The sequence below is a fragment of the Clinocottus analis genome, unplaced genomic scaffold, assembly GCF_023055335.1.
Source record: "Clinocottus analis isolate CAN_PGR_092001 unplaced genomic scaffold, fCliAna1.0.p SCAF_4, whole genome shotgun sequence".
Classification (NCBI taxonomy): domain Eukaryota; kingdom Metazoa; phylum Chordata; class Actinopteri; order Perciformes; family Cottidae; genus Clinocottus; species Clinocottus analis.
Window position 1 is genome coordinate 14,993,048 of NW_027176153.1, and position 27,467 is coordinate 15,020,514.

At 45.7% G+C, this 27,467-nt stretch overlaps 1 protein-coding gene across 3 annotated transcripts in view; it reads right to left on the reverse strand.

Annotated features, from left to right (window-relative positions):
- Positions 1-408: 408 nt before the first annotated feature.
- The window catches only part of samd11 (sterile alpha motif domain containing 11), a 49,622-nt gene continuing 22,563 nt past the window's right edge, over positions 409-27,467 (reverse strand). Inside the window, exons 5-13 of one of the 3 annotated variants that reach the window (XM_068598538.1) lie at positions 21,697-21,789; positions 18,277-18,468; positions 12,574-12,727; positions 7,363-7,478; positions 6,943-7,021; positions 5,918-6,708; positions 3,433-3,566; positions 2,341-2,442; positions 409-2,117 (exon numbers count right to left, since the gene is read on the reverse strand). In XM_068598538.1, the coding sequence (XP_068454639.1) occupies positions 1,833-2,117; positions 2,341-2,442; positions 3,433-3,566; positions 5,918-6,708; positions 6,943-7,021; positions 7,363-7,478; positions 12,574-12,727; positions 18,277-18,468; positions 21,697-21,789 (1,946 nt within the window). In that variant the 3' untranslated portion in view covers positions 409-1,832. Of the gene's footprint in view, positions 2,118-2,340; positions 2,452-3,432; positions 3,567-5,917; positions 6,709-6,942; positions 7,022-7,362; positions 7,479-12,573; positions 12,728-18,276; positions 18,469-21,696; positions 21,790-27,467 lie in introns of all 3 variants that reach the window. The other 2 variants (XM_068598537.1, XM_068598539.1) reach the window with 2 other exon arrangements.

Here is a 27,467-nt window from a genome sequence, read left to right on the forward strand (position 1 = left end):
CTTAAGGTGTAGGTGTGTGTGTGTGTGTGTGTGAGTGAGAGAGAGAGAGAGAGAGATAAACTCTTTGAACAAGGAAGGTAAGTGTGAGTGGGGGCTGGTTCTAGTCTTGTGTGTGGGAGGATGAGGAGGGTCGGGTTTATCCCCACAGGCAAAAGAGGCCATGGCCTGTGGCTGAACCTCACACTCTGACAGCTGGTGTTGACCAGAACTCCCCCCCACAACCCCACCCATGGGACACCTCCCCTTCACACACACACAAGAGGGGACCGCATACTCCAACTTACATGTTTTTACAGAAGAACCACAAACACCTGAGGAGGAAAAGGCATATAAACGTTGTACGACAGGCCCACAAACGACAAGAGAGCAGAGGAATTTCTTAAGGATTTATTTCACCTGTGTGGTGAATAGAAAAATAGGATGAAGACAAAACTTTCGAAGGGAAATCTAGAGACCATTTTAATGAATTGCTTGCGTAGTTAAAAAAAAACAAATCCATAACAAATTCCAAACATTTGCGATAAGAGCTTTGTGCCTTTCTTTTCCCTGCAACCAAGAGAAAACAAAGTTAAAGTATCTTTGGAATCCATCTTAAGGGCTAATTATAATACATATAATCTGCTTTATCTACTACATCAAAAGTCCTATAAATATTTTTCCTCATATTTATATGCTGAAGTAGCATTCAAGATCGGAGCGTCTTTTAATATTACACTTTTTTTTTTAATGGCAGAACAAAAAAATATGAACAAAAGTACCACCAAAGTTCAGCAAGTCACATTTTTCTTCAGTAAAGAAAACCTTATTCGTGCAACTACGTTTAACAAAAAGTAAAAGTACCACGTATGTAACCTTCAGGATATTTTCATCTTAAGCATGATTCTGTACAATTTTGCATGTTTTTCCTACCTCACACAGTAGTCAACACGAGCATACATACAATGACGTAAGCCGTACACGCCATTGCCGCCATTAAGGCATCGCCATTCCACCAACATCTTTTAAGCATTTGTATGTCAGTAAATGACAGCTCTTCCTGTGTCACACCATGTGAGGCACTAGCCTTTCCCTGTTGGACCAGTCTTTCTGTGTGACCATCAATGCAAAAAGAAGCAGACATGTTGTTGAACATGGTTTCAATTCCACACATCCGGTCATCTTTGGTATCGGGACAGTGGAATGCATAGTTGCAGTGATAAGAGAGAGCTGGTCCGATCTGCTGCCGCTCATCATAATGCTTCAACTCCAGCCTTTAAAAAGACTACTTCACGCTGCTGTTGGGCCTCAGGAAACAAGCTAGGGAAAGCAGGAAGATGACGAGAAGGGAGGCCGTCTCTCTTTATTTCCTGGGTTCTTCTTGTGGTGAGCGCAATCAGAGAGACGGAGACAAGAGAAAGAAAGTGAGTGAGCAAAGCTTCCTCCAGCCCAGGAAGGAAGGAAGAGTATCCGCTAGCGTCTGACTTGCAAGAATTTCACATTTGTGGCAGGCCTTCGCTCCTTTTTTTTTTTTTTTTTTTGGCAGGCTGTCTGTGACCAGCTGTCTCCTCTTCCTTTTTTTTTTCGTTCCCTTTTTTCCTCTGTCGCTTCACGTGTCTCCCTTCCAACCCAGGTTGTTGTGGATTCTGTTCGGCTACAACCAATGCAGAGGAACTTATAAGTTGATTGTTTTGCTGGATACGGTACAGTTGTCTCTTATTCCAGTCCAATATCTTTCCCTAAATTCCAGCGTCAAGGTCCCAAGATGGGAAGAGTCTGGCAAAAGGGGCCCGGGAGTCAATCTCCCTGGGTCAGGTTAGTTGGAGTCTGGCCTCCTCACCCCTCCCTGTCCTTTCCTACGAAGGAGTTTTTGCCTCGTATCTTCCAACTACTGTGGAGCCGTTACCATTTTCCTGCTTGGGGGAGGAGCACCCCGGGGTGGCGCCGCTGTATGGAGACGAGCTGCTGCTGGTTGAGGTGGGTCTGTGGGGCAGGGACAGCGAGAGAGGCAAGGGGGTGTCAGATGGCGTTGTCAGGGGGTCCCGATCACGCTCTGGGGGGCGCAGTGCGGCAGAAGGCGGAAACGGGAACGCCAGCGGGAATCCAGTCATGTAGAAAAGCCTGCCAACGCGCCGCGCCACCTGAGGAGGCAAGAGGAGACCATATGACTGTCAGTACAGCCTGTTGAGTATTGTATAATCGACTGATGCTGTATTTCAAACACAGAGAGAGAGAAGAGAGGCTGCAGTCTGCGGGGGGAATCGTCTATGCTACACTAGCAATGTCTCTTGGGCCTATGGACAGAAACACACATTCACACGGGACACACACACGGGTCCACACGCAGGTCTGTGGTGTGTGTACCTGTGAGCGGATCTTGAGCGCAGGCCCCAGCTTTAGTCCCATGGTGTTGAGCAGGTGCTCCTCAGTGAGCAACGGTAATGTCTCTCCATCAATGGCCTGCTCCTGAAACACCTGGCGGAGAGACAGCCGCTTCAGCCACAGCCCCGACATTTACACTCACACACACTCACTCACACACACACTCGACTCGCAAACTACATATTCATTCACACAAACTACAAAACAGTGTCTCTATTCCAAAATGTTATATATCCATTTTAAGGTGGGGGAAAGCCTAAATTTACAATCGTAACAATATAGGGGATGCTGTTGTTGGGGAAGTGTCGTCTAACAGGGTCTTAAGCGACACGTTATCTCTTAAAGGATAGTTCACATTTTCAACTGCCAAATATTCACATGCCATTGTGAGTATTATGGGTCACTGAAGTCATTTTTTCATGTCACTACTGGCCATGATGTTATGTTACCAGCTTGACTTCAGCGTAAGAGATGAAAGGGACAAATTCCAAAGCCATAAGTTCATCTGGATCTTATAGCACGGAAAAAGGATTGTGGATGTTTTCATTACATTAAAGGAACATTAGGAAGAAATCACTACCCACCACAGCCAGAATGATAACGGGGACTAATATATCTTCAAACATAAATAATCTTATGCAAGTATTGTTTGACACTTGGTGGGAAAAATAGAGATTGGTTCACTTTTCTCAAATTCTGAAAGGCACATTTTGGAACAATATGCTCGATGCACACAACCGTTTCATCCACACACCACAGACGACAGGTGTACATGCACAGTTAACTCATCCACGCTCACACATAGCCCACAAAAATGGCTACAATAAAGAACATGACCATTCGTGCATCCACACACACACTCACGATAACGATGAAACAAACTGCTCTGTGCAGGTTGAGGGCTTCTACCTAAATTAAACGCGATGCCATTGAAAGCTCTGGAGTATTTTTGCAGTATGGATGATAACGTGGTCATTTCTCTGTGATTAGGAGTCAGCCTGACCTCCATCCCCTCTGCTCTCTCTCTCTCTCTCTCTCTCTCTTGCTCCTTCCTCCCTCTTTCTGTGTCCTCACCTGTGTGTATTCAGCACATCCGGCCAAGCTGCTTATGAAGCCACACACGTCCTCCACACTCCACTTGCTGATGTCCTCCACAGGGTTTGCTGTGGCTGAGTCCTCCCCATCCATGAAAAGACCTCCCACAGAGCCTGAAAGCAGCAGTGGGTAAAAATGATGTGTTAATATAACCGGGTAAAAAGTTGCTATTAAGACTGAAGATCCTGCTCCCACTTTTAGTGACGCATTACCTGAAAACTGAAAGCTTAGAAAGACTAAAATATATTGCCAACAACGTCTCATGCCTCCATGCTAGTAACAGCCTGTGATGCAGTAATTCTATTTTTATGACACACCATACTATATACACACACATAAAAATGTGTTTCCTCCATTGGTGCAGCTGTAGAACAATCTAGATGCTGTATAAATAAAGTTGTTATAGAACAACGAGAGAGAGAGAGAGAGAGAGGGAGAGAGAGAGTGGGAGCGAGAGAGAGAGAGAGAGGGCGAGAGAGAGAGGCCTGCAGCTTGGAATTGAATCCAGTGCCAAGGACTCAGCCTACATGATGCTCTCTATCAGGTGAGCTAAAGGTCACGCCTTTGATTATATTTATAGAAATTCAATAGCATCCTATACTATAACTATACCTTTTTTGGGGCTTTTTTATGGAAAGTATAGGATGCATTTTATGATATACTACTTACTTTTTTTGGACATACCTTAAGAACTTTTATTTTTTACATGAATTATTTTATAAATGTAATCGACCTATTATACTATGACTTTTGAATTGCATAGTATGTACCATTTCTTTATGAGGTGGTATACTATTACCAGAAAAAAGTATTTCTTTTTAATCACTTTCTTCAACAAACAATCTTATGATGTCTTTTAACATTCTGTGACTTTTTTCAACATATACTTTGACTTTGTTTTGATTTAAGTAACCATTCAATCTTCTTGGTATACTATACAATGACATTTTTTTATGGTATGCAGGTGAATGTCGGGATTCATGCAGGGGCACATTTTCTTTCTTGTGACTTTTATATGGCAATTTTTCAACAATAACAAAAATTATAACTATATATTACTTTTATGACATACTATACTATTTTGATATCATAAACATACTCTGACTTTTTAATTACCTTTTTTGTCAAACTGTCTGACAAAACTATACTATGTCATACTACTATATTACTAAACTATAATTTGACAATTAGTTGACATTCTTTTGGCGCATAAACATACTTTTCTGACAGGATTATGGCATACTTAAGATGTTTTATGACATACAATACTAAAACTAAACTAAAGTTTTTTTATCCATCTCCCAGGACCTCAAGTGGACTTCCAACAAAGATACTACCAGGAAAACGGCCAAACAAAGGATGTACTTCCTGTGCCAACTCAGAAAGTTGAACCTGCCTCAGGAGCAGCTGACACGAACACTGCACTCATCCAGCCTGCCCTCTGCACATACATCACAGTGTTTGGATCGGCCCCCGAACAGGACCGGAACAGACTACAACGGACAGTAAGAACTGCAGACGAAATCAATGGGGCCAGCCTGACCTCCATTAAGGACGTATGCACCTCTAGAATCAGGAAACGGGCTTGTAATATCGCTGCAGATTCATCACACGCAGTTTGAAGTTTTTCCCTCTGTTACACCTCAGAATACCAAACGCCAAAACAACCAGACACAAGATCAGTTTCTTCCTGCAGGCTGTCACGATGATGGATAGTTAAATCAGTGTCAATGACCCTTTAACATTAAATTATACCCTGCTTCATTATTTATTATAATTGTTTTTCATATAAAATATTTTTTAGACGGTATGTCCCCTTTCGATATAAATTATGAAACTGTAGACAATTTATAGACATCTTTAAATGTACATACCGTACATAATAACCTCGTTCATATATATCCTTTTATTATTTATTTTAATGCACTTCGAATTGTTTATAACTTACAGAACACTTGTATATAGAAGTTTTAGACATTACTTTTTTATGATGTACTATAATATGTCAGATCTTACAGCTTATTATACTATGACTTATTTTTGCATAAACTAGTATGTTTGTTTTTTTATCGCATCACAACTTTTTATGGCATACTATGATATTTTATATTTTACTTAATTAAAATAATGTTATATTGTAAAAGACTTGAAACTAGCAATTGAGACCATAAAGTAATGCTCACCATAAGGGTGGAGGGGAGGGGGTGGGGGGTGACAGTCATCTACTGTAGTAATACAATGACTATAGATAAGTACCGCAAAAAAAAAACATGAATTATTCCGGTGGGAATGTGTGTACTCCTTTCTGCCCACACGGTTGTGCTGCTGGTGGTGTGCATGAGATCACGCTGAGGTCAGATGCAGGGCCTCTAACAGGGAGAGGTCTTCACACAGGAGACACGCACACAAAAAGTGACGCTAATGGGCTTCACATGTCGGCTGTGTGTGTGACCGAGTCTCTCACCTGTGTGAAAGTAGGGGTGGGCATAGGGGAATCCAAAGGGCAGCGACTGAGCATGAAGAGCAGGCAGGGGTGGCATGAACCCAGGTGGCAGGTGGTACTTGACATCAGCCTTGCCCAGTCCAGGGGTGAAGAGGTGGCGATTGGGTGACTCCGTACCTGTTGAACTACAAGGGGCACTCAGTCGGCCTGAGCTCTCTCCAGTCTCCTTGGCACTGTCACACGCCGCCTTTCTGCCAGTCTCTTTACCCCCATCTCGCTCCCTGTCCCTGGGTTTACTGCTCGACTTGGCAGCGGCACTGTCCTGCCGCTCTTCACACATCTCTGCGTCACTGTCCGAGTCCTTCATCTCCTCATCATGCACCTCCCTGTCTACCAACCTCCCTCTGTCCTCTCTTCCTTCTGCGTGATCCCCAGCACGGAGCTGTGTCTGGGAGGCCCTGCGGGGGCCCTTCCTGAATTCAGCATCTTGGCCAGCGGTAGATCTCTGTGCCTGGGTGTCTTTGGGTGTGGAGGGTGGTCCTGGTTGTTGATGCTGGTGGTGGTTGAGGGTTAGGAGCGGTGTGGCGGCCCCATGGCGGAGCACCAGCATTGCATTAGAGCGGCGGACTAGTTCCTCGCGGAGCGGATGGCCCTCTGGGATATCGTGGAGGCTTCGCAGGGCTGGGTGGTCTGGGGGCAGGCCAGGTGGAAGAGCTCCCAAAGGTTCGGAGCCCAGGAGACGCTGCTGCTGCTGTCGCTGGTGGAGACTTTCCAACTCTTTCTGTCTCAGCAGCTCTGCCGACATCTCAAGTCTAAGGCAATGAAAGACACGGGGAGGTTAACATCCAGGCCAAATGTTTAAAAAAGTAAACCATTTCACATTCACAACACTGCTTGTGGGTGCCCATCAAAAACATGTCTGTGTCCACGAGTTTTCCCTCTCAAAAAAAATCCCCATCTTGACGCTTCTCCTTTGCTCTATGTTATAATGAACCCATACTGGAGTACACACACACACACACACGCATGCACACACGCACACACACCTGGCCAGATTTTGCTTCCTCAGCATCTCCTGCTGCCGAGCAAAGAGCTCCGCTTGAGCTGGTTGGAGGAAACCGTAACCTGTGAATAGAAACAGCAAGAAAATACATACATGTAAGCATAGGAAGCTGCCAAATGTTAAAAACAGAAATACGAAATCACGTTTAAAAGTTACCAAAAGATACTTGGCATAATAAAAAATCTACATCCCTTGTCTGTTTACTGCAAAACACTATCTTAAAAGTACCATAACTTTATGACATATTCAAATATATTTATGAATCCTCTAGTTTGATAAAGAAAACCCTGCAACATTTGTATTTTTTACAAGTCTGCTTTACAAGAGCATGCCATATATATTGGCATGCTCATATACTATTACTAGTATTCTCAATGTAGCCGTAGCATGATTTATGACTCACCAGGGGCCTGGCAAAGAGCAGAGGGCATGCCCAGGAAAGGAGGCCGCAGGTGAGGTCCTAAGGCGATGTGAGGGCCAGTTGGTGGGGACAGGAGGGGTGGAGGGTGGGACAGTTCTCTACGGACGCAAACATGATAAAAGACACCATTAGGTTCAGTTTGGATTTCACTGGATGCTTCACAAAGATGAACGCATTTAACTGTAAAGATGTATAATGTTTGATTCCCTACGTAACAAGAACAGTTATTAAGTGCGTCTCAATTCCTTCTTTGTGCGTGTGTGGATGCTGCCACACCAATGTATGCAATGTATTTTTATCAGTGGAGCTCCAGAGGCCCCCATGTCGCCCCAGTGCCTCATCAGTCTTGTCACGCCGCAGCAAGCGCCGCTGGCCATCGCTGTACCCTGGACTGCAGCCTTTTCTTCCCCTGCCGCCTCACACATACACACACACAATATATACACAGAGACACACACAACACACATACACACAACTCGAGACCCACACACATAATGAGGGCTGAATGCACAATGCCAGTGTGTCATGCTCCGACAGCTGGGGCGGCCCCTGCGTCTTGACCGGGGCCACGGGCTGAAGGACCTTCTAATTAACACTCATCCCTCCTCTCTTCTCTCCCTTTTTTACGCCCTCCTCTCCGTCTCCCTCCCTTTCTCCCTCTCCCTCTCTGGGTTGCATTGAAACGGGTGAAAAGATGGAGCGTCCTGCAACCTCCGCTTCTGAAAAGGCCTCTCCATTATTGGCTTCGTCTTTTGTCCTCCTGGAGGGGGAAAGGCGCCTCTCACCTTGCTCCCTCTCTCTTCCCGTCTCTTGTTCTTTCCAAACCATCTTTTTTCTGTTCTCTCTACTTTTCTATGACCTCTGAAAATCCGCCTGTTTACTCTTTTCTTTTCCTTCAGTTGTATTTCTTTCACCTCTCTATGTATTTTCTCTCTCCCCTCCTCATCACTTCATCTCATCCTGTCTCTTTAACCCAGCTTTGTCTTGCCTCTACGTCTTTCTTTCAGTTTCTTCATCCCCTTTCTTTGTTCACTGTAATCCGTTCTATTATTATTTCCCTTTCGCAGTTTTTCTCTCCGTTTTGTGCAGATCTTCATGGGTACAGGAACAGGGTTTTGAGAAAGAAGATGAAAAGCTTTCAGAAGAGTGAGGCATCTGCACCATGACCCTTTGAAAGTGTCATGTGTGGAAGATGATGCTCTCCGCCTGCTCTGTGCCTCAAATCACAGCTGTTTCCAAGGCCTTTCCTGAGCTCACTAGCTCCCCACACCTCTCCTCTTCCTTTTCCTGTCTCTTCTGCTCTCCTCCTGAGCCGCTGCTATCACACCAATCAGAGCTCAGCTGTGTGTGACTGCCGCAGCACAAAAGAAACAAGCTGGGGAAAACAACAAAATCTAAACCAACACTGGGACGTATGCAACCGCAAATATTGTTTTGCAACTGTGTTCAAATTAGCTAGCGTCTGCATGTCTCCCGCCTCACTAAATGGCGAGGGGAAAGGAGAGAGAGGGAGGAACTGCAGGGAGGGAGGGCACGCATACAAGAGCGGAGAGATGAGATGGGGGCGGGTGGGGGCTGTACTGAGAGAGTGGTGGTGTGGGTGGGGGGGTGAAAACCATTCATCGATCGCCTCCGCCGTTGAAATGTTAATGCTAATCGTATAACCGCTCTCTCCGGCGGTGCCTCGCACTCCAGTGGCAGCTCCAATTAATCTTGGGTGAGGGCTACGGCGCGTGACCCCGGAGCCGCTAGCCGGGGCCCCACTCGCCGCTGCTTATGTAATTACACCGCCCAGTGTGTAATCACCTGGCCTAATCCCTCGGGGCTAGCAATTAGCCCTGCGACGCGCAGTTCCACTAGGAACGTTGAGGCGCCCGCAAAACTCCCCTCTACCTCGCCATGGCTCCCGCATGCCAAACTCTCCTCACCTCCCAACCCCCTTTCTGATACTTCCTCCCTTTCTTCCCTCGCCGCGCACCGCCTACCCTTGCCTAGCGTTAGCCCGCAGATGAATAACGGTCAATTAAAGCTGCATGACTGGGGCTGCCAGGCGTCTGCGCCACCATAATTAGGCCTAATCACGGGGAGTGAGAGAGACAGAGCGGGAAGGGGAGAAAAAGTGTGTGTCTGACACTCCCCTCCACTCCCTTCCTCCATCTCTCCCTCCTTTTATAGGAGGCAATTTTAAGAGGAGTGGCAGACATTAGTCGTTTTGCTCTGGGGCCGTCTGTGTGTGTGCGTGTGTGTGTACATGTCGGCCTGTATATGTGTGTTTTTCGTTTTACCCTATCTGAGCATTTTGTTGGCGAACCACTAACATGCTATAAAAAGATGAGGTAAAAACACTCACCTAGATTTTTGCATGAGACATGAAAATATCAGAAAATGAAAATAGGCAGATTCACAAATGCAAGGTGGGCTTATAACCACGCCAAATGATATCACTCGATGCTGCCTCTCTCTCTCTCTCTCTCTCTCTCTCTCTCTCTCTCTCTCTCTCTCTCTCTCTCTCTCTCGCTCTCTCTTTCTCTCTCTGTCTCTGTCTCTCTCTCCCTCCCTCTCTCTCTCTCTGCCTGCAGTGAGGCCAGGGGCTCCTGGGGAATTCACTGGTGTGTGACGACCTGTCAGAGTGGCGACAGCAGTCCCGTCCCGCAAAAGCCCAGGCAGTGTGTGTGTGTGTGTGTGTGTGTGTGTGTGTGTGTGTGTGTGTGTGTGTGCGTGTGTGTGTGTGCGTGTGTGTGTGTGTGTGTGCGTGTGTGTGCGTGTGTGTGTCCTGGTGTGCGTGTAGGGGTGTGTGTGTGTGACAGGGCTGCCCTTAATGACGGGAGCGTGGGGGGATTAGGAGCGCCGCGCGGCCGCCCTCGGCTCCTTCTCCGCAGGAACACATTTACACAGGAAGCTCATTAAAATGGATGAGGCTCCCTCCACGCTCGTTCTCTCTCTCGCGCTTTCTATCCCGCTCGCTCGCTCGCTCCCCTTATCTCACTCTCTCTCTCTCTCTCTTTTTCTCTCTCCGTCACTTCGTCCTCTCGCCATCTCCTCTCTTCTTCTGTTTTGCTTCCTTCTCTTCATCCCCATTTTAAGCTGCCATGTTTTCCACTTCCGCTCTCTCTCTTTATTTTTCTTCATCCTTCCCCTATTTGCCTTGCAGATGCTTGGTGAGCTTTGCCATTTAAGGCCAGACAAATGGAGCGCCAGGCTCTAAGCCCATCGAGCAGCTCTAATGATTTGTTTTTAACAATGGGCCCTAATGGGCCCCAGATAATCAATGATGAGGGGTCGATGGAAAGGTGAGCCACGCAGAGAGTTAGAGAGGGGGAGAGCTTCCATTGCTTCCTCCCATTTCCAGCCTCTGCTTTGTAATACTATGTCAATTTTCCAATTGTATTCATCAATTACCTGTATTTTAATTTTCTCTTTCCTTCGCACTCATTCCACTCTCAGGTCTCCTCCTTATTTTCTCCTCTATTTTTTGCAGGTTCTGTATATTTTATTTGGGTCGAGTACAGTCTTTACATTTAGATATATTTTAGATATACATTACATAGCCAAAAATATATGGACATTACACGTAGATGTGTTGATTGTATTCCGAATCCATATACATTAATATGCTACTACAACAAGCTTTACTCTTCCGGGAAGGTTTTAACAAATATTTTGAAACCTGGCTGCAGGTATTTGCTCCCATTCACTCACAAGGGCATGAGGGAGGTCAGGCTCTGATGTTGGTTGATAAGGCCCGGCATATCATTTGCAATGCAATTCACCCCAAGGGTGTTGGATTGGACAATATTTAGGCAAGCAGGTTCTACCACACCAAACTTTCTTGATTGGGGATTGACACTTTGAAACATGAGTATCTTCCCAAACTCTTGCCACAAAACATATTATTATCAAAAAACAAAAAAACATTCAAGTATTAAATCATAACGGTTTTAAATAACTCTTCAACATTTTCCATATTAACCCCTCATTTGTACTCACTCTGACCTGCTGAGACTAAATGTGTTGAAGACAAGGAAGGTGGAGGTAAAAGGGGACGGAGTGAGGTAAAGATGAACGCAGGATGGATGGATGAAGGATGGAGGGCGAGGCCTAGTTAACTCTCCGTGGCCCTGTGTGGCTAATTACTCCGTGCTGTCGAAGAACAGCCGCGGCTCAATGACTAAATTCACATACTGCGCTACTGGCCTCTCACACGCATGCACCTGTATGTGCATATATATATATATATATATATATATATATATATATATATATATATATATACACACACACACACACACACACACACACACACACACACACACACACACATACACACCCCCACAGCTTCCAGAGCTGCACCACACAGCGCCTGGCCGCTCTGCTTCCTGCTTGTATCCCCACCCCTTCCCCTCACCACCCTCTTCTATGTCTCACACACACACACACACACACACACACACACACACACACACATAGACACACACACACACACATATCCTCCCTCCCCTGCTGCCGCACCGCCGGCCCATTATCGATCCCCCGCCTCTCCCCGCGCCACATAAATAATCGACAAGCAATTACCCGCCCACTCCCGCTGCCCCCGGCTTTGTTTGGGAGGCGCAGGGGCCAGCGCTGGGGGGAGAGGAGGGAGGAAAAGCCGGGGATGCAGGCGTGCAGCTCCACAGTGGTAGCCAAGAGGTTATTGGATCCTTAGTTTAACCATGTATGTGGAGACGCACACACACACACACACACACAAACACACGCACGCACGCACACACACACACACACACACACACACACACACACACACACACACACAGCACAATGAAAAAGCCAAATATGAGATCAGATCTTGCTGAGAAAGCCTGGAAGTGGAGTGGAAGAATGGGAAGAAAAGTGCAGCGGTTGGTGACGCTAACTGGCAGGTGATTAACTCACTCTACAATATCTTTCATTGACACGCTTTTTCTGAAAAATCGGAACATTGTTTCTCTGTGACTTCCACATTTTTGTGTGCTCACATCAACTCGGGCCTGTGTGTGTGTGTGTGACAGAGAGAGAGAGAGGAGGGGGGGGGACAATGTGATTGCTGGACTTTGTTAATGATGAATAATGATGATATTTAAGCAGGACAGGGTTGTCGTAGCAAGCTATGTCTGGCCATTGTTTTCAAACTCAGTGTTTGCATTTGTTTCTTACCTGTCGGTGTAATGTGCGTCCCGGTGCTGCGGCAGTCCCTGCTTGCGTCTCTGGCTGGATGAAGAGGAGCTGCCCGCCGAGGGCAGGTGAGCTTCTAAGGCCGCTGGATTTCTGACTGCTGCAGCCAACGCCTCCTGGCGAGCACGAAGCATGTCTGAAAAAAGAGCAATGAAACAAAACAAGGAAAGGGAGAGATGGGAGGATAGAGTTGATATGACAAAGAAGAGAAGAAAAAAGCAATGGGGATGTGGGATTTGAGGGAGAGACAGAAAGGGGTGGATAAAAACAAATTTAGTATCCAGCTGCTCATGTCTATGCAACGATATTACCAGAAACTTAAGTTTAGATTGAAACATACAATCCTACTGACTATACATTTCACCAGCTTATAGTTGATGGCTTATTTTAAGTGTGTTGTACATTATCTGTAAGTGAGAACCGGTTTCGAGCAAAATAAGTAAAGCATCCTTAAAAAACGTGTGTTCTTCTTCAGTGAAGAATGTGAAGGCTGAGTATGCAGGTAACACCCAATAAGTTATGTCCTGTACTGAAAATGCATTTTTTAACCCTCAATCCAAATAGTAAATGAACTTTTCTGGTCTTCCAACCACTTAAGTTCACATCAACATGTGGATCAAACAGCCATGACCCTGCTCTACCACTGACCCACTGTCACCCACAAGTACATGCACAGACACACATTAGCACAGAAAGGCACACGTACTGAACAAGGATAAACAAAAACAGGCATCTTGGCAGAGATGTATGAAAATGAAAGCACATAGCGCTCAACTCCATCTGTCACACTTTGGAACTGAGTTGACCGGTTTGAAGCAAATGTGAGGAAAAAAATGGGTCGGATGGGAAAAATGAAAAGGTGTGTTTTTGTAAAGGCGAGCAAAAACAAAAGACTTCACACATCAGGGGCAAAGTGTTTTTATCCCTCCTCACCTCTGCCACCATCGCACCTTCTTCCTCTCTCTCTGCCTGCTAACTCTCTCTGCCCTCTCTCTCTCTCTCTCTTGCTCTGCCCGCTCTTTCTCTTTCTTTCTCTCTGCCTGCGCTCTCTCTCTCTTTCTGCCCTCTCTCTTTCTGCCCTCTCTCTCTTTGACCGCTCCTCTCTCTCTCTCTGCCTGCTCTCTCTCTCTCTCTCTCTCTCTCTCTCTCTCTCTCTCTCTCTCTCTCTCTCTCTCTCTCTCTCTCTCTCTCGAAGAGGCCTCATCATTATCAGCCATGCCAGGCCACACCAGGAGACATGGCTTCTAATGAGAGAAAAATCCATCCCGCTCTCTCTCTCTCTCTCTCTCTCTCTCTCTCTCTCTCTCTCTTTCTCTCTCTTTCTCTCTCTCTCCTTGCCTCAATCTATCTATCCTCTCTCGCCGCCTCCCCCTCCTCCCCCTCTTTTTTAATTAGACAGATCCCTCGGGAGCTAGGGGCCATTTCCGCCGCCGGTACGGGTGTGACGTGTGTTTGTGTGCGTTTGTGTGATTTAGGTGCTTGTGCGTGCATGTGTGTGTGTGTGTGTGTGTGTGTGTGTGTGTGTGTGTGTGTGTGTGTGTGTGTGCTGAAGCGGTTGAGTGGGCGCCGGGGAGGGGGGGTGAAGCGACAGATATTAATGCGGCCTAGCTCCGGTGTATCGATCTGTTTGCTGCGCCAGGCCACAGGGGAATCGGCTGGCGGCAGACAAGGGTGTGTGCGTGTGTCTGTGTGTGTGTGTGTGTGTGTGTGTGTGTGTGTGTGTGTGTGTGTGTGTGTGTGTGTGTGTGTGTGTGTGTGTGTGTGTGTGTGTGTGTGTGTGTGTGTGTGTGTGTGTAAGGGGGGGTTGGGATAGATAAGGGAGGGACCAGAGGGGAACTGGAGCCCCAGAGCGCACACACAAATACAGTCTGTTGTGCACTTGCATACAGGGGTGACGGGGTGGAAGAGCTGACCTCTACGAGCTTCCTGTGGTCACAATCCCACCTCACCAATTATTTTGTATGCCTGGGTCAGTTAAAGGGGTACTCCAGTGGTTTAGTATTGTACTTCCATAAAGTTTGGGGACTTCTAAGCAACAGATTTATAAAGGATAGAATAGATCGATTCTGCAGAGACCACGATATCCTGACTATATTCCAGCCAACATAGAAACATTGAAGAAACCCTAACTTTAGGCTGCAGACCTTAATTAGTCGAGCTGTAAACATTGTAACCAGCAATTCTCATAATACAACTCAACAGCGTTTTTCTTATGAGTCTCCCTGGCTACTATTTCCACAGGTTGAGTAACAGTGTGACTTTGACTTCAACCAAAGACAAGCCTCAAAATAAGCTTTAATAGATGTTTTTTATTTATTTATCAAATCTCACATAAATGAATTTCACTTAAAAAAAAAAGATGCTGCCTTATTCTGGTGGAGAATACTAAATAATGTTTTATTTTACTTAGTAAATTATATTTAAATCAAATATATTTAGTCTAAAAACTAGAAGGCTGGAAAATGTGAGTCATTAGGACCCTGACAACAGTCAAGTCAAGGGCTCCTTTGAACCCAGACACTATGAGCTGTGAAACAGTGAAAATACAAATTTATCTTGAGCATTCGTGTATCGCTTCACGCCAACACTACATCCATATTTTGCTCTCTATCATATCTTAGCCCCGCCCCCTCCCGCTCTCTCTCTAATTCTCTTTCATGAGAACTGAGAAGAGCAGGGTCACCTGGGGCTCTAACCTTCAGACTGAGTGTGTGTGTGTGTGTGTGTGTGTGTGTGTGTGTGTGTGTGTGTGTGTGTGTGTGTGTGTGTGTGTGTGTGCACGTGCAGAGTGGGTACTCAGATTTAGAAATTCCCCTCTAAAACTCTTGGTGTTGCGCTGCTGGAACACAAGAAGAGAGTCCTTTCGTCTGCAAATTAGAGTCCTAATTGAGGACACACATACACATATTTTGTTGCATGACTTATTTTGGGAGGTCCCAGTTTACTACTCGGACCCATCCTGCTTATCCCTCTTTTGTGCCATCCCATTTTTCTCTCCGCCATCATTCCTGGTGTTGGGCCTAAATCCCCTCGGTTAAGCCGGCTTTTTCTCGGCACGAGAATGCAGAGGAGCGCCGCACGGCTGCGGCTTTGCCAGCCTCATGATGGATTTGGCGGACTGGCCGGTACACAAAGACCGACATCCATCCGCTAAAACGCACCATCCATTAGAAAATTAAGTATCTTTTCAGGAAGAGGTGTTCAGCCAATATCATAGGCTAAGGAAGTAAATTTGTGGCAAGTTTGTCACACTGAATGTCTTTAACCGCCAGTGCTTTGACCAATCACGTGCTGGAGCTTTCAGGCTCTTTGGCATAATGATGATAAAAAGATGGTATGAGCAAATCACACTAAACTGCAAGAGACCAAACAGAAGCCGTCCCTTTTATCACACCCCTCCCTTCACTTTCATCTGTATCCACCCCCACCCCTCTTTTTCTTTTCTCTCTCCCTCACGCTCCTTTTATCAGATGAAGAGGGAGGGAAAGCCCTCATGGCCATTCCTACCATCCTGCCACCCCTCCACCGCCATCCCCAATTTCAGCCCCCCACTCCCGTTCCATACTCTTCTTTTGCCCATCAGGTCCAGATAAAACCACTCAAACAACACCTACACATTCATCCACACATCCACACACATGAACACAGAGTTTCTCCTCACCCCTGCCTCTTTCACGCACACACACACTCTAATTTTCGGTGCCCGGCACTTCAAACACATGAAAGGATGCTCTGCGGGGACCAAGGCTAAAGGGAAGGTTGGAGGTGGGAGGGTGAGGGAGTGGGGGGAGAGGGTATGAAAGCAATGCCAGCGATAGAGATGTGTAGGAGGGACGGTGGGGATGGGGGCCCAAGAGGGAGGAAGGAGGGGTCACAAGGGCCCATCAGAGACTAGGTCAATGTCAAGGGGCTCTTGCTGAAGTGATTTGCGTCAGCCTCTAAGGAGACAAAACAGCCGTCCATCTGTCCCGTCTCCTGGATTGTTTGTGTCTGAGAGTGTTTCCTAACAAGCTCTGACTGTTAATTGGCGGAAGGGAAGATGCGATGGTAGTGATATACAGAGTTTCCTATATAAATTTGCAAGCAGTTGGTGGATAGATGGAGGAAGTTGCCAGGTGCGGAAGAAAAGGAATATTATTAACAACAAAGGCGTGGCTGTCAGGGAGTGTTGGCAAAGCCTCTGATGCCCATGGCTCATCATTCGTTGAGAGGATATGACACGCACAAACACAACAACAAATGTAAACACATTGCTAAGAGGAAATCTTAGCATGAAGTTGTGTTTAAAATGGCCGTTGTATTTAAGTGTGTTGACCTGAGCATTGTTAATCAACCATAAATTTGTATGTATGTGTTTTTCTCTCTCTCATCTCTGTTCCTCCTTCGGTTTTTTTTCCAAGCATTTCTCTCCTCTGGTTTTTTGGGCTTGTATACCTGGTTTCTCTTCACCTCTTTCTCTACTTCTTCTGCACATAGATTGCTTTTAAGTGCAGCTTGGAAGAGAGATGCATGTGTGCAGAGTTAAGGACGCTGTGGAAACGATCAAACAATTTGGAATGTGGAAGTGAAGAAAGGGATCGAGTGTGTCTATATTGCACCAGAGCGTCTTCCTCATACCAGCAAGGTTTCTGGGAAAGGAAGCCAGTGATCAGACTGCACCATGGGCCATAAAACCCCCACAATGCACTGCATCTTCCCTCTAACTCCTCTAAGACACAGGGAAAAGGCAATTAAAGCGTTTATAGGCTTCGCCCCCTAGATTTGCAGCCAGCAATTAAAAATCATTACTAATCAAATAAAAATAAAAGTAGCTCAAACTACAATTCAGCCGGGGCATCAATTGGATTTATGCTACTGCAAAAGAGCTCATAAAGACTGGTCGAACTTAATGTTACATTCTTAACAAAAATAGGTTAACATTAAATGGCAGGCGCAGTGAAATGAATATAAGGTCAACTTGTGAAATTCAAATGAGACAAATTTTCTCATTTTCTTTTTTCCCCAATCAAACTACAATTCTCTGAAGCTAAAACCAGTAAGTTTTATGTGACTGTTGAAATTGAGAAAAACCGGGAGACACTGGTGATTTCCAGGGTGTTGGGAGATTTAGAGACTTGGCAGGCAGCCAATAAGAGCTCTTAGATCAATCGCGGTGTTGATGCATGCACAGCCTTGTGGGTGTTGTTAACAACGGAGGGCCAGGGTGGTCAGAAATCACCCCGAGTGACACTTTGACACTGGGGGGCAAGCACCGCAAAGAGAAATGTCCACCGTCTCCATGGCCTGGGTTTTACAACGGCAGCAGTGTGGCACACCTTAACTTGGTACCCTGAACACAGTGAATCATCAGAGTGACTCGGTGACAGGTGACGGAGAAGATGTTTTTATAGAAGCAGGTGAAGTGCTTCCTCAGGAAACTCTTTTAGTTTGAAGTAAATCGCAAGTTACTTCAAACAAACTCTGAAGTTATTTCAAAGTTTGAAAAAAAAAAAAAAAAAAGCTAAAAGGAAAAGTACCCCTGGATCTTTCATCAGTCAATTCTTACTCCTCAAGCAGGAAACGCTATTCGAATATAAAAATCAACTGCGCACCAAAAGAATATACAGTAAGGTGTAACAGAATAACAAGATATATATCTTCAAACCAATATGATGACAGTGAGGACGATGACGACGATGCACACACCTACAAAGACGGAGCCTGTGGACTGACCATGGCCAGGCAGACCCATGCTGCTCGCCAGCTGGTAGAGCCGTTGCTGCTGCTCCTCATAGGACCCCTGCTCGCTGAGCGCTGACATCATGCGCCTGTAGTGCTCCTCGGGGCTCATGTGGCCGTGGCTGCCGCCTGCTTCCACCACTGGGCTCTGGGAGTTCTCTGAAGAGAGGAGGGACACTTATATCAATGACTGTCAATACATACAGTATCAGGGGATGAATACTGACCTCAATCTGCAGGCTTTAAAACTCTGTTTGGATTTTTACCTCATAATTGTACATTGTACATACATCTTTTCAGCATATGATTACATAATTATGTATTCATCCACCTCTCCATTCATCTCAGCCATGATTGTGAGGAATACACATTCATGCTACATTTACTACGCAGTTTCAAACGAAAGCCAGAGGTCAGAGATTTGCTAAATTTGAATTTGAATACCCAAAAGTCCCATTTCACGACGTCACGAAACAGAATGCAGAACAATGCTGTTTATTTACTCTGCACGTACACTTATCACTTTACCACAGATAGACAAGATAATAACTGAATGAATGACGTTTTAGGACGCTTTACAGCCCATCAGTGTACAGACTCAAATGTGGGTTGAGTCCATTCAATCACACAGCAGTAGTTCATTGCAGACACACCTGCTGGACATCTGCACTCATTGCTATTGTGAACAAGACAAAGCATTAACCATAAATAATTGTATACTCTTTCTATCTTGGATATTTGTATTACTATTACTGCACTTATTACTGCCGTGAATGCTTTGTCAAATATCTGCCAGAAAACATGCTTGTACACACATATTACACATATTATTCATTAAGAAGAAAGTAAAGACAGCACTGATAGACTGGAAACTCCTTTGGATGAAGCCATACACATAGAGCCATGCATTGTTAATGGTTTGAACCCGACCCCAGGACAAACTCCCTATTTCTCGAACAAAAAGCACAGAATAACCATGCATTAATATTCACATAGGGTGAAAGGTTATAAGTTCTGTTGTATTGTGTTTTAAATAGTTTTTAAAGCATACTACCAAAAGAGGCCCCGCTTCTTCCATCATGTGTGTTCATGTGGTGTATGATATCTATCTAGCTGTCAGTCCCCACACTTAATCTCTCTCTCTGACCTCCCTCCTCCCTCTCTCTGTCAATAGTAACATGATCTAAGGTATGGGTGGTGGGGGATATGGGGCGGTGTTTTGGGACTTAGAGGAGGGAGAAATAGGATGAGGAGGAGGGAGAAGCAGAGGAAAGCAGGGGTTATTTTTACCACCCTCCCTCTTATTGAAACCTGAGCCTGGCCCCGGGCAGGCGAGCAGGAGTGGCGCTAAGGAGCGGAGGTGGGTTGGAGGTGGTGGTGGAGGAAGCAAGCATGCAAGCGTCTCTGTCTCCACCGCCAAGCTCCAGCTAATCCACCCAAGGTCCTCAAGTATGTGTGTGTGTGTGTGTGCACACATCTAGTCTGTGACTGTCTGAAGTTTTCTCCTCGCTCTCTAAACACAGCAGGGGGTGCCGATTTTGCAACAGAAAGAAAAACAGACATCATTTACACAGCGGCATCCAATCTCTCCTGCGCCATTCCTATATTGCACTACTCCAACGCTCTCTCTCTCTCTCTCTCTCTCTCTCTCTCTCTCTCTCTCCCTCTCTCTCTCTCTCTCTCTCTCTCTCTCTGTCTCTTTCTGTCTCTTCTTGACTTGCATTAGTCATTCGGGGGTAGTGTCTGTCTCTGAACTTGCAGAACATGAAGACATGCATAGATAAAGAAACACACATGCAGGTGCAGAGTCTGGGTTTGAATGTGGCGAGGGCTCAAGGTTAAGATACAGGATCAGCTGTGTTTTGAAATGGCTTAACTTCACTTCTCTGGACAGCAGGCACACACACACACACACACACACACACACACACACACACACACACACACACACACACACACTCACATCATCTTTATCAGTCAGCCTTATGCAAATATACAGAACATTTAAAATATTTGTAAGCCATATACAGCCGTTGTTTGCATCAAAAGCCAAAAACCTAACTTAGCAGGCAAAAGAGCACAACGTTAAAATAAAAACAGAGACGCGCTATTCGCCTTTAGAGAAAGCCAAGGCCGAGCACGCGCACAGAACTCACGTCCACATAAAAACCCATGCATCTTTCAGAAGCTGAGTTGTGTCTAAATAAGACTATATTGGCCAGGAGTGAGTGCTTCTCTACTCAGAAAAAAAAGAGGCTCCGGGCAGGGCTGATGTCGGTCAAAGATCACCCCGGGGGCAAAGGTCAACACCAGGCTCAAGCTGAGCTCTACACAGCTAAATCTGCACTTACAAAATTACCCTCACCCATCGATTTCCACCCCCCACTCCAGAATTTAAAATAAAATAAAAAAGATTGTGTCACTGTATGTGTTTTTTTTAGGTCTGTGTGTGTGTGTGTGTGTGTGTGTGTGTGTGTGTGTGTGTGTGTGTGTGTGTGTGTGTGTGTGTGTGTACATGTTGTTCAGTTGTCTCCAGAGATGAGACTGGATGTGCGGTGAGCTGCCCTTGGTTTCGCGGTTTTGCCTGCTGTATAATGCATCAGTCAGGAAGTCTTCCTCAGGAGCCCAGAGGGACGGTTGTGCCGGCTCCACGCTGGGCGCCTGGTTTCTCGCCACATGAGGGAAATATGAATAATAGAGGATGGCGACCGGATTGCAGCACTACAGCGGGGAATTGTCTTGCCAACATATGCCTTTTTAAGATTCTTTATTTATGTTGTTCCCATGTCATAGAGAGAGCAGATTAAAATGTAATAAAGTTTATATTAGGAATCAGCAGCAAAAATGATATTCTATCAACATAGCCATTATCTAAGGTATTATAACTTTTAGATATTACTGTGTGTTCTGCATTTGGAGCTACCCCTGGCATTTCCCCACCACTGATGTTTAGTTTTCTTGTTGAAATCATTGTTTTCTTTTTTTCTCAGGCCTGTTGAGTGACCAGAGGAATCCAGATATTGTACATGGGAAGAAAAGTTTCCGTAGAGTTTTTATTAATGTAATTTCTCAACGTTTTCAGCAGTACAAATTCTCCTTTTGTGGGGCTCAAAACGTCCATTGTATTGGTGAGCAGCAGAATCTAGCAGACATCAAGCTCAGCAGGCAAAAACGTCACGCTTCCATCGTGTATCATGCTAACACTGACCACCACCAGCTAAACCAGCACCACCTCATGTTTCCTTTTCACTCTGCAGTTTCCGTCCTTTGATTTCAACTTTAACTAAGCCATTCTGTCTTCTTTCCCACCTTTCCCACTTCTTTTCTGTCAGATAATTTCCATGCAAGCACATCTGTGAAGTCACAAATACTCTGCATGGTCTTTACCTTTGGGAGATACGCTACGCGACTTCTTGCTGTCAGAGGGACACTCGCTGCTGCTGTTGGGAGAGAAGCTTCTTCTCTTTCCTAGAAGGTCATCTGTAAACACACAAAGAGAGAAAGAGCAGCAAGTTAAATGAGCAAAGTACAATCTGGATATAGAAGTTCTGCTCTCTGCCCACCTGTATGCATGGCAGCTGGTATGGAAATGAGGGAGTGAAAAAGAGCCAGGGAGAAGAAAAAAAAGTGGGTGGAGAGAAAGAGAGCAAGTAAAGCAAGCCACAGGCGTCTGGAGATTTGCTTGTTCTGTCAGATATGAGCGGGGGCCTGCACCGCCGTGGATGACAGGTCTGCCTTGCTCATTCACGTGTGTGTGTTTGTCTATTTGAAGGAGGGAGGAGGGCTCCATCTCTGTCTCTCTGTGTCTCTTCCAACGTCTCTTTCCAACAGTCTGTCTTCAAGTGTTATCACTGTTCTCCCTCTCTCCTCTTCTCTTTTTCCAGATGTTGGCACAAAATGCTCTGAATGAACATAAGTGCATGAGAGCCTCTCAGCTGCTTGAGAAATCACTCTCAGCCTACATTATGTCTATATCATGTGTTATTTTTAGTTTTTTGTACCTCCATGACAGATACTTCCCTCTCTCCTGTTGCTGTCCTCCCGTCATAAACACACTTCTGATCTTCTTGCCTCATTTCTCATTTCTTTGTCTCTTTCTCCTCTTGGAGCGTTTGAAACCTCCTCCCATTAGGAGTTCTCTCTCCTCCTATTCACACCCTCCCTGCCTCTGTCTCTTCATCCCTGTTTTCCCCCTACCTCCTCCCCTGCCACCAAAGAGGAGCATCTAGTGTACAATTATAGTAACCCCTTCTCGCCTCCTCCCCTCTCATCCCTCTCTTCCTTCCCACCCAGTCGCCTCACCTCCAACCCCCTCATACACACCTCAAATCAATACGAGCCTAATCAGAGAGAGAGGGGATGCAGAGCACATTGCATGCAGTGCCGGCAGGAAGGAAAAGGCTGTTTGTCATTGCTTTCTCTCTCTCTTTCTCTCTCTCTCTCTCTCTTTCTTTCTTTCTTTCTTCTTCCTCTATTTCTATCACATACACCTTTTTCTCTGACTCTGTTTCTTCCTCCGCACAGATAGCCAAGCCACAGCAACAACTGCTTCCCGTCGTACTTTTTTTTTCTCGCTTTCTCTCTTTCACTTCTCGTGCATATTTTTAAGGATGCAGAGCGTCTCCTTCCGTCCCCCCGTCGCCCCCCTTCCTCCCTCAAGGAGAAGAGATCCTCTCTCTCTCTCTCTCTCTCTCTCTCTCTCTCTCTCTCTCTCTCTCTCTCTCTCTCTCTCTCTCTCTCTCTGGCTCTCTCTTTCTTTTCAACAAAGCAATTTTTCATCATTTACACAGCATGTGTAAACAGTGCAAAGAAACAACGAACAGAGGGGGTACAACAAAAACAAGGCAATTTCATGGCAAATCCAGGCAAAAAACACTTGACAATTTCTAACATGTGTCCACTCCTGTGTCCACTAGCACCACACGGACAATCATCAACAGAGGAGTGAAGCTGGAGTGGAGTCTGACCTTTAACCCATAACCTATGACCCAAACTTATGCTCTTTCTTCACTATAACAAGACACAGATAGACAGGGACGGGAAAGAGAGACAGACATTTAGACAGGACTCAGAGGATTCTGTTGGGCTGCTGAAGGTGCCCCGGTGTTGATGAGAGGGCGAGCGAGCAAACAAGAAAGGGAGAGAGTGAGGTTCACTAATGATCCAGTGTTTGATGTTGCCTCTCAGGTCCTGAGGAGATCCACTCCCTATAGCATCCTAAGGAGACAGTGTAGGGAAGACGGAAGGGGGGACGCTAATGGACAAGTACACACACACACACACACACACGCACACACCTTGTGTCTTTTACAATTTCTCCTTTTTCTGTCAGAAGCTTTATATTTCATCCAGGTTTTACACCAAAAGATCTCCAACTATTGTATTTCTGGAATATTAAAAAGGAAAGAGTGAACCCCCAATAGTTAAATCCTATCTTCAAGCACACGCACACAAGCACAGACCCTCTCATGATCAAACACACACACTTGAGTCGTCTCTTGAGCCGACCTCACTCAAGACACTACGTCTCCTGAGCGAGTGCCCGAGGGCCAGAGATTTGAGGGCGGAAAGCTTTTAAAGCCAATTAAATGGGGCTTCTTAGAGCACCGGCGCTCCTTTTTAATGCCGAACCCTGAGCTCTGCTAGCGTCTATGCTAACACTTTTACTCCCACTAACACTAACACTGCTTACAGTCAAGTTTGCTACCCCGGGCATTTCCCTACCACCTGCTAGTTAATACTGCTGAAGAACTAATGGTTATGGAGTTAGGAGTCGACTGTGACTGTTCTGTCAAAAGAGTACAATAATTAAGTCAAAATAGTATTAGCTGCTACGATATAGCTCCTTGTTTTTACCATTTTTGGTCAACAAATACAGGCAAACTTTTTTTTTAACCACCCAATATACTAGTACCCAATATATCTCCTCCTTATCTGCCCTTCCTCCTACTTAGAGAAAAGAGGGATGAAAACAGAGGGATGGATAGAGAAAGAGGAAACAGCAGGACTTAAACCCCTTCCTCTTTCATGTGACACCACCAGGGTGAACCATCAGGCAGGCATTCCTCTTTACGCTCTGATTTCCTCTCCTCCCTCAAACTTTAGTCCTCTTCCTCTCCACTCTCCATCCCATGGAGCGTGGTGACAGCTCAGACAGCCAGACTCCTTAATTCCTCTCTTACTCCGTTAATCTGTCATCTTTATCAGGCCGGTGAGGGGGGGCTGTGCGGAGCGGCGGGGGGAGTGACAGGCGGGGACGCGGGGTGGGCCGCCAGCCGCAGCCCCCCGATCAATCTCCACATTACAGCTGACAGAATGGTGCTAATAACTTATTGATCCCCCCTCCGTGCGCCGGGGCCTCCGCCGGCCCTGAAAGCCCTGCCATTGATTGGCTTACAGGCCGATGCAGCTGGGAGGAGGGAGGGGAGGCTGGGGGAGGAATGGGGGTGGTTGACGGGGATCGGGAAAGAGGCGCTTCTGCTCACGCTGAGAGGATGCAGCACCTTCAACACGTGAAAATGTACACACACAGTATCACTGATCCAGTGTTTGTCATGTTGTATGTCTTTTCAACAGGAAGAGAGGTGGAGAGAGAAGAACACAACTTGATGATTTGTACGTCTAGTCAACTGTCTAAAGTATGACTGACCTTAAAGTGAAAATCTGGGACATTGTTATATAAATGAATGTCCTCTTTGAAAATCACATAGTTATGTAACACAACAAAAATTAAAACCAGTGGCAATTTATGCAAGCTTTTCTTTTTGTCGCGCTGCAGGCCCTCTGTTGAGTACAGTAGTATTGCACTACCTGTGTCATCTGATGTACATGTGGGGAAGAAGTGGTGTTTCCAGCAACAGTGTTTTCTTTACAATAAGTCCTGGGCTGAGACAGCCATTGTTATGGTAGTTATTAAGAAAAAGTTGTAAATAATAAATTACTTTACAAAAATCGAACGAACATGCACCCCTCAGTGCAACATTAGGAAGGTGTTAAAGTTTTAAAGGCACCATTAAATAATTATGTTTAAAAATCTAACTGGAAGGCAAGAAATGATAAACATACAAAATGGTATTTTCACTATGTATTCAGCATTTTATTTTGGCTCCTTTGAATTCTATTTCTTGAAAAAAGCATTAGCATGAACATTAACCCTGAGAAGTCATTTTGTTATGATAGTACAATTATATTCCTATTAAGCGGTGTGATTTTTTTAAATATTTACAACCCACATTTCCCTTTTTGATTCTGTAGGACACAGCTAATATCATGAGAAATCCTGCAGTGTTTACTTTTGTTTAGAATTGCCTTTCGATGCTAATCAAGTAATAACGAGCTCGTAATATTTTAAGAGCGATCCTCACTCACAATCAGTTTATCAGTTTGAAAAAGAAGGTCTTGCACAAACCTGCCAGGCTGCGGATTCACACGCAAGCAAACATCTAAAACCAGGCATTTCAAAACCACACACGGAAAGGTGCACACACACAAAAATGTGCTCAAGCCCCAAACCACTGCTACAACCCCCAACCACACACACACACACACACACACACACACACACACACACACCAACAGGCTGTAACTGCCTCTGGGAGTCTGAGTGCAGGGAGCAGAGGAGAGAGAGAGTGGCGGTCCAAAAACACCTTATCTGCCCGTTTGAGTCTCCAGTCTGACCGCAGAGCCACGGTTTACAGTCTCCACAGGCAGCCAGACTCTCAGCGTCGGCGCCCCTGCTCTTCCCCTCCCTCCACCCTCCCCCTCTGCCGGAGCCTCTGAATAGCCAGCGGCTGGGGAGTGAGAGAGCGAGGGAGGGAGGGAGGGAGGGAGAGGAGAAGGAGGGAGGCAGGCCTCCTGTCTGTCCCTCAGATTTAATTAACGGCCCACTACGGCGCAGAGACGACCCGGCAAGCCTGCTTCCCTTTCCTCCTGACCCACACACACACACACACACACAACAACACACAAAGCCGTCCGCCGCCATAGCTGCCGCCTGCCCTCCCCTGATACCACCACCGCACTCATTCATCTTTTTTTCCTCCCTCTCTCTGCTCTCCATTTCCAAATGTTTCTTCCATCAATGCATCTCGGCCTCTCTCTGTTGCAGACTTTTCCTTTATGTTATCCTTAATTTCTCTCCTATCGTACTCCTCCGCCTCTCACAATTTTTCCCTCCACAGTGTATTGAATGACTTTGCGGAGGATAAGTCCAATAGGGGAGTTGACTGACAGAACAGAGTAAACACAATATTACATAGCAAGCTGCGTTTACTGTCTCATTTATCCCAAAGTGGAATAATCTACTGCTCTAAAACTTCATATGCATTACACCCACCTTTATTTGGATGCAAATTTAAACATGTGTTGATTTTTGCGTTGGCACACATCTGTATAACTACGTGTTATTTGTGTGTAATTGTGCGTTTGTGAACGTGTGTGCGTCTAATTTCACTGGCAGACAGAGTTGGAGCCAGTGGCTGATCGGATTGGACTTGTTTACAGACACACAGCGAGCAGCTTAGGCAGCCTGTTAAATCTCCCTTTAGTGCTCAAACGGACAGATTTTAGGGTCTCGGACCCCCCTTGGCGTAGGCCACACTGTGCTCACCCTTTCCTCCATCAACCCCCACCCACCTCTATCCCCTTGTGTCTTCCTCCATTAAAATAACTACCCAGGGCTCTGATTTCTCCATTAGGTTTAGCGGCTGATTAGGCCGGTATTTGGGCGGAAATCCGTCACAAACTGTGGTTTAAGACACTGGCTGGGTTGGCTGGTGAGCAGTCTAATACCCTCCGCCTTCCACCCACCCCGGCTGATATCACAGGCACCGTATGGACAATTAATCTGGCAGACAGAGGAGATGAGCACACAGAGAGAGGGTATGGAGGTGTTGGGTCTGGACTGATTATGGTTCTCGCTGTGCCTCTGGCTAATGTTAGAAGAAGGGACAGGGTCAAACCCAGGGCAACATTGGAGCAAGGTATGGTCTTCACTGATACCAAGACAACTAGTCTGTTAATTAACGGTGAATTTATTTGTATTAAAACAATTTAGATTTTTATAATTCAGCTGATTATTTTTTCATGATGTTTCCTGTCTGCAAGTCAGTGGATATAAAAAGAATATAAACTAGTATAATTTGAATTGACAATGATTT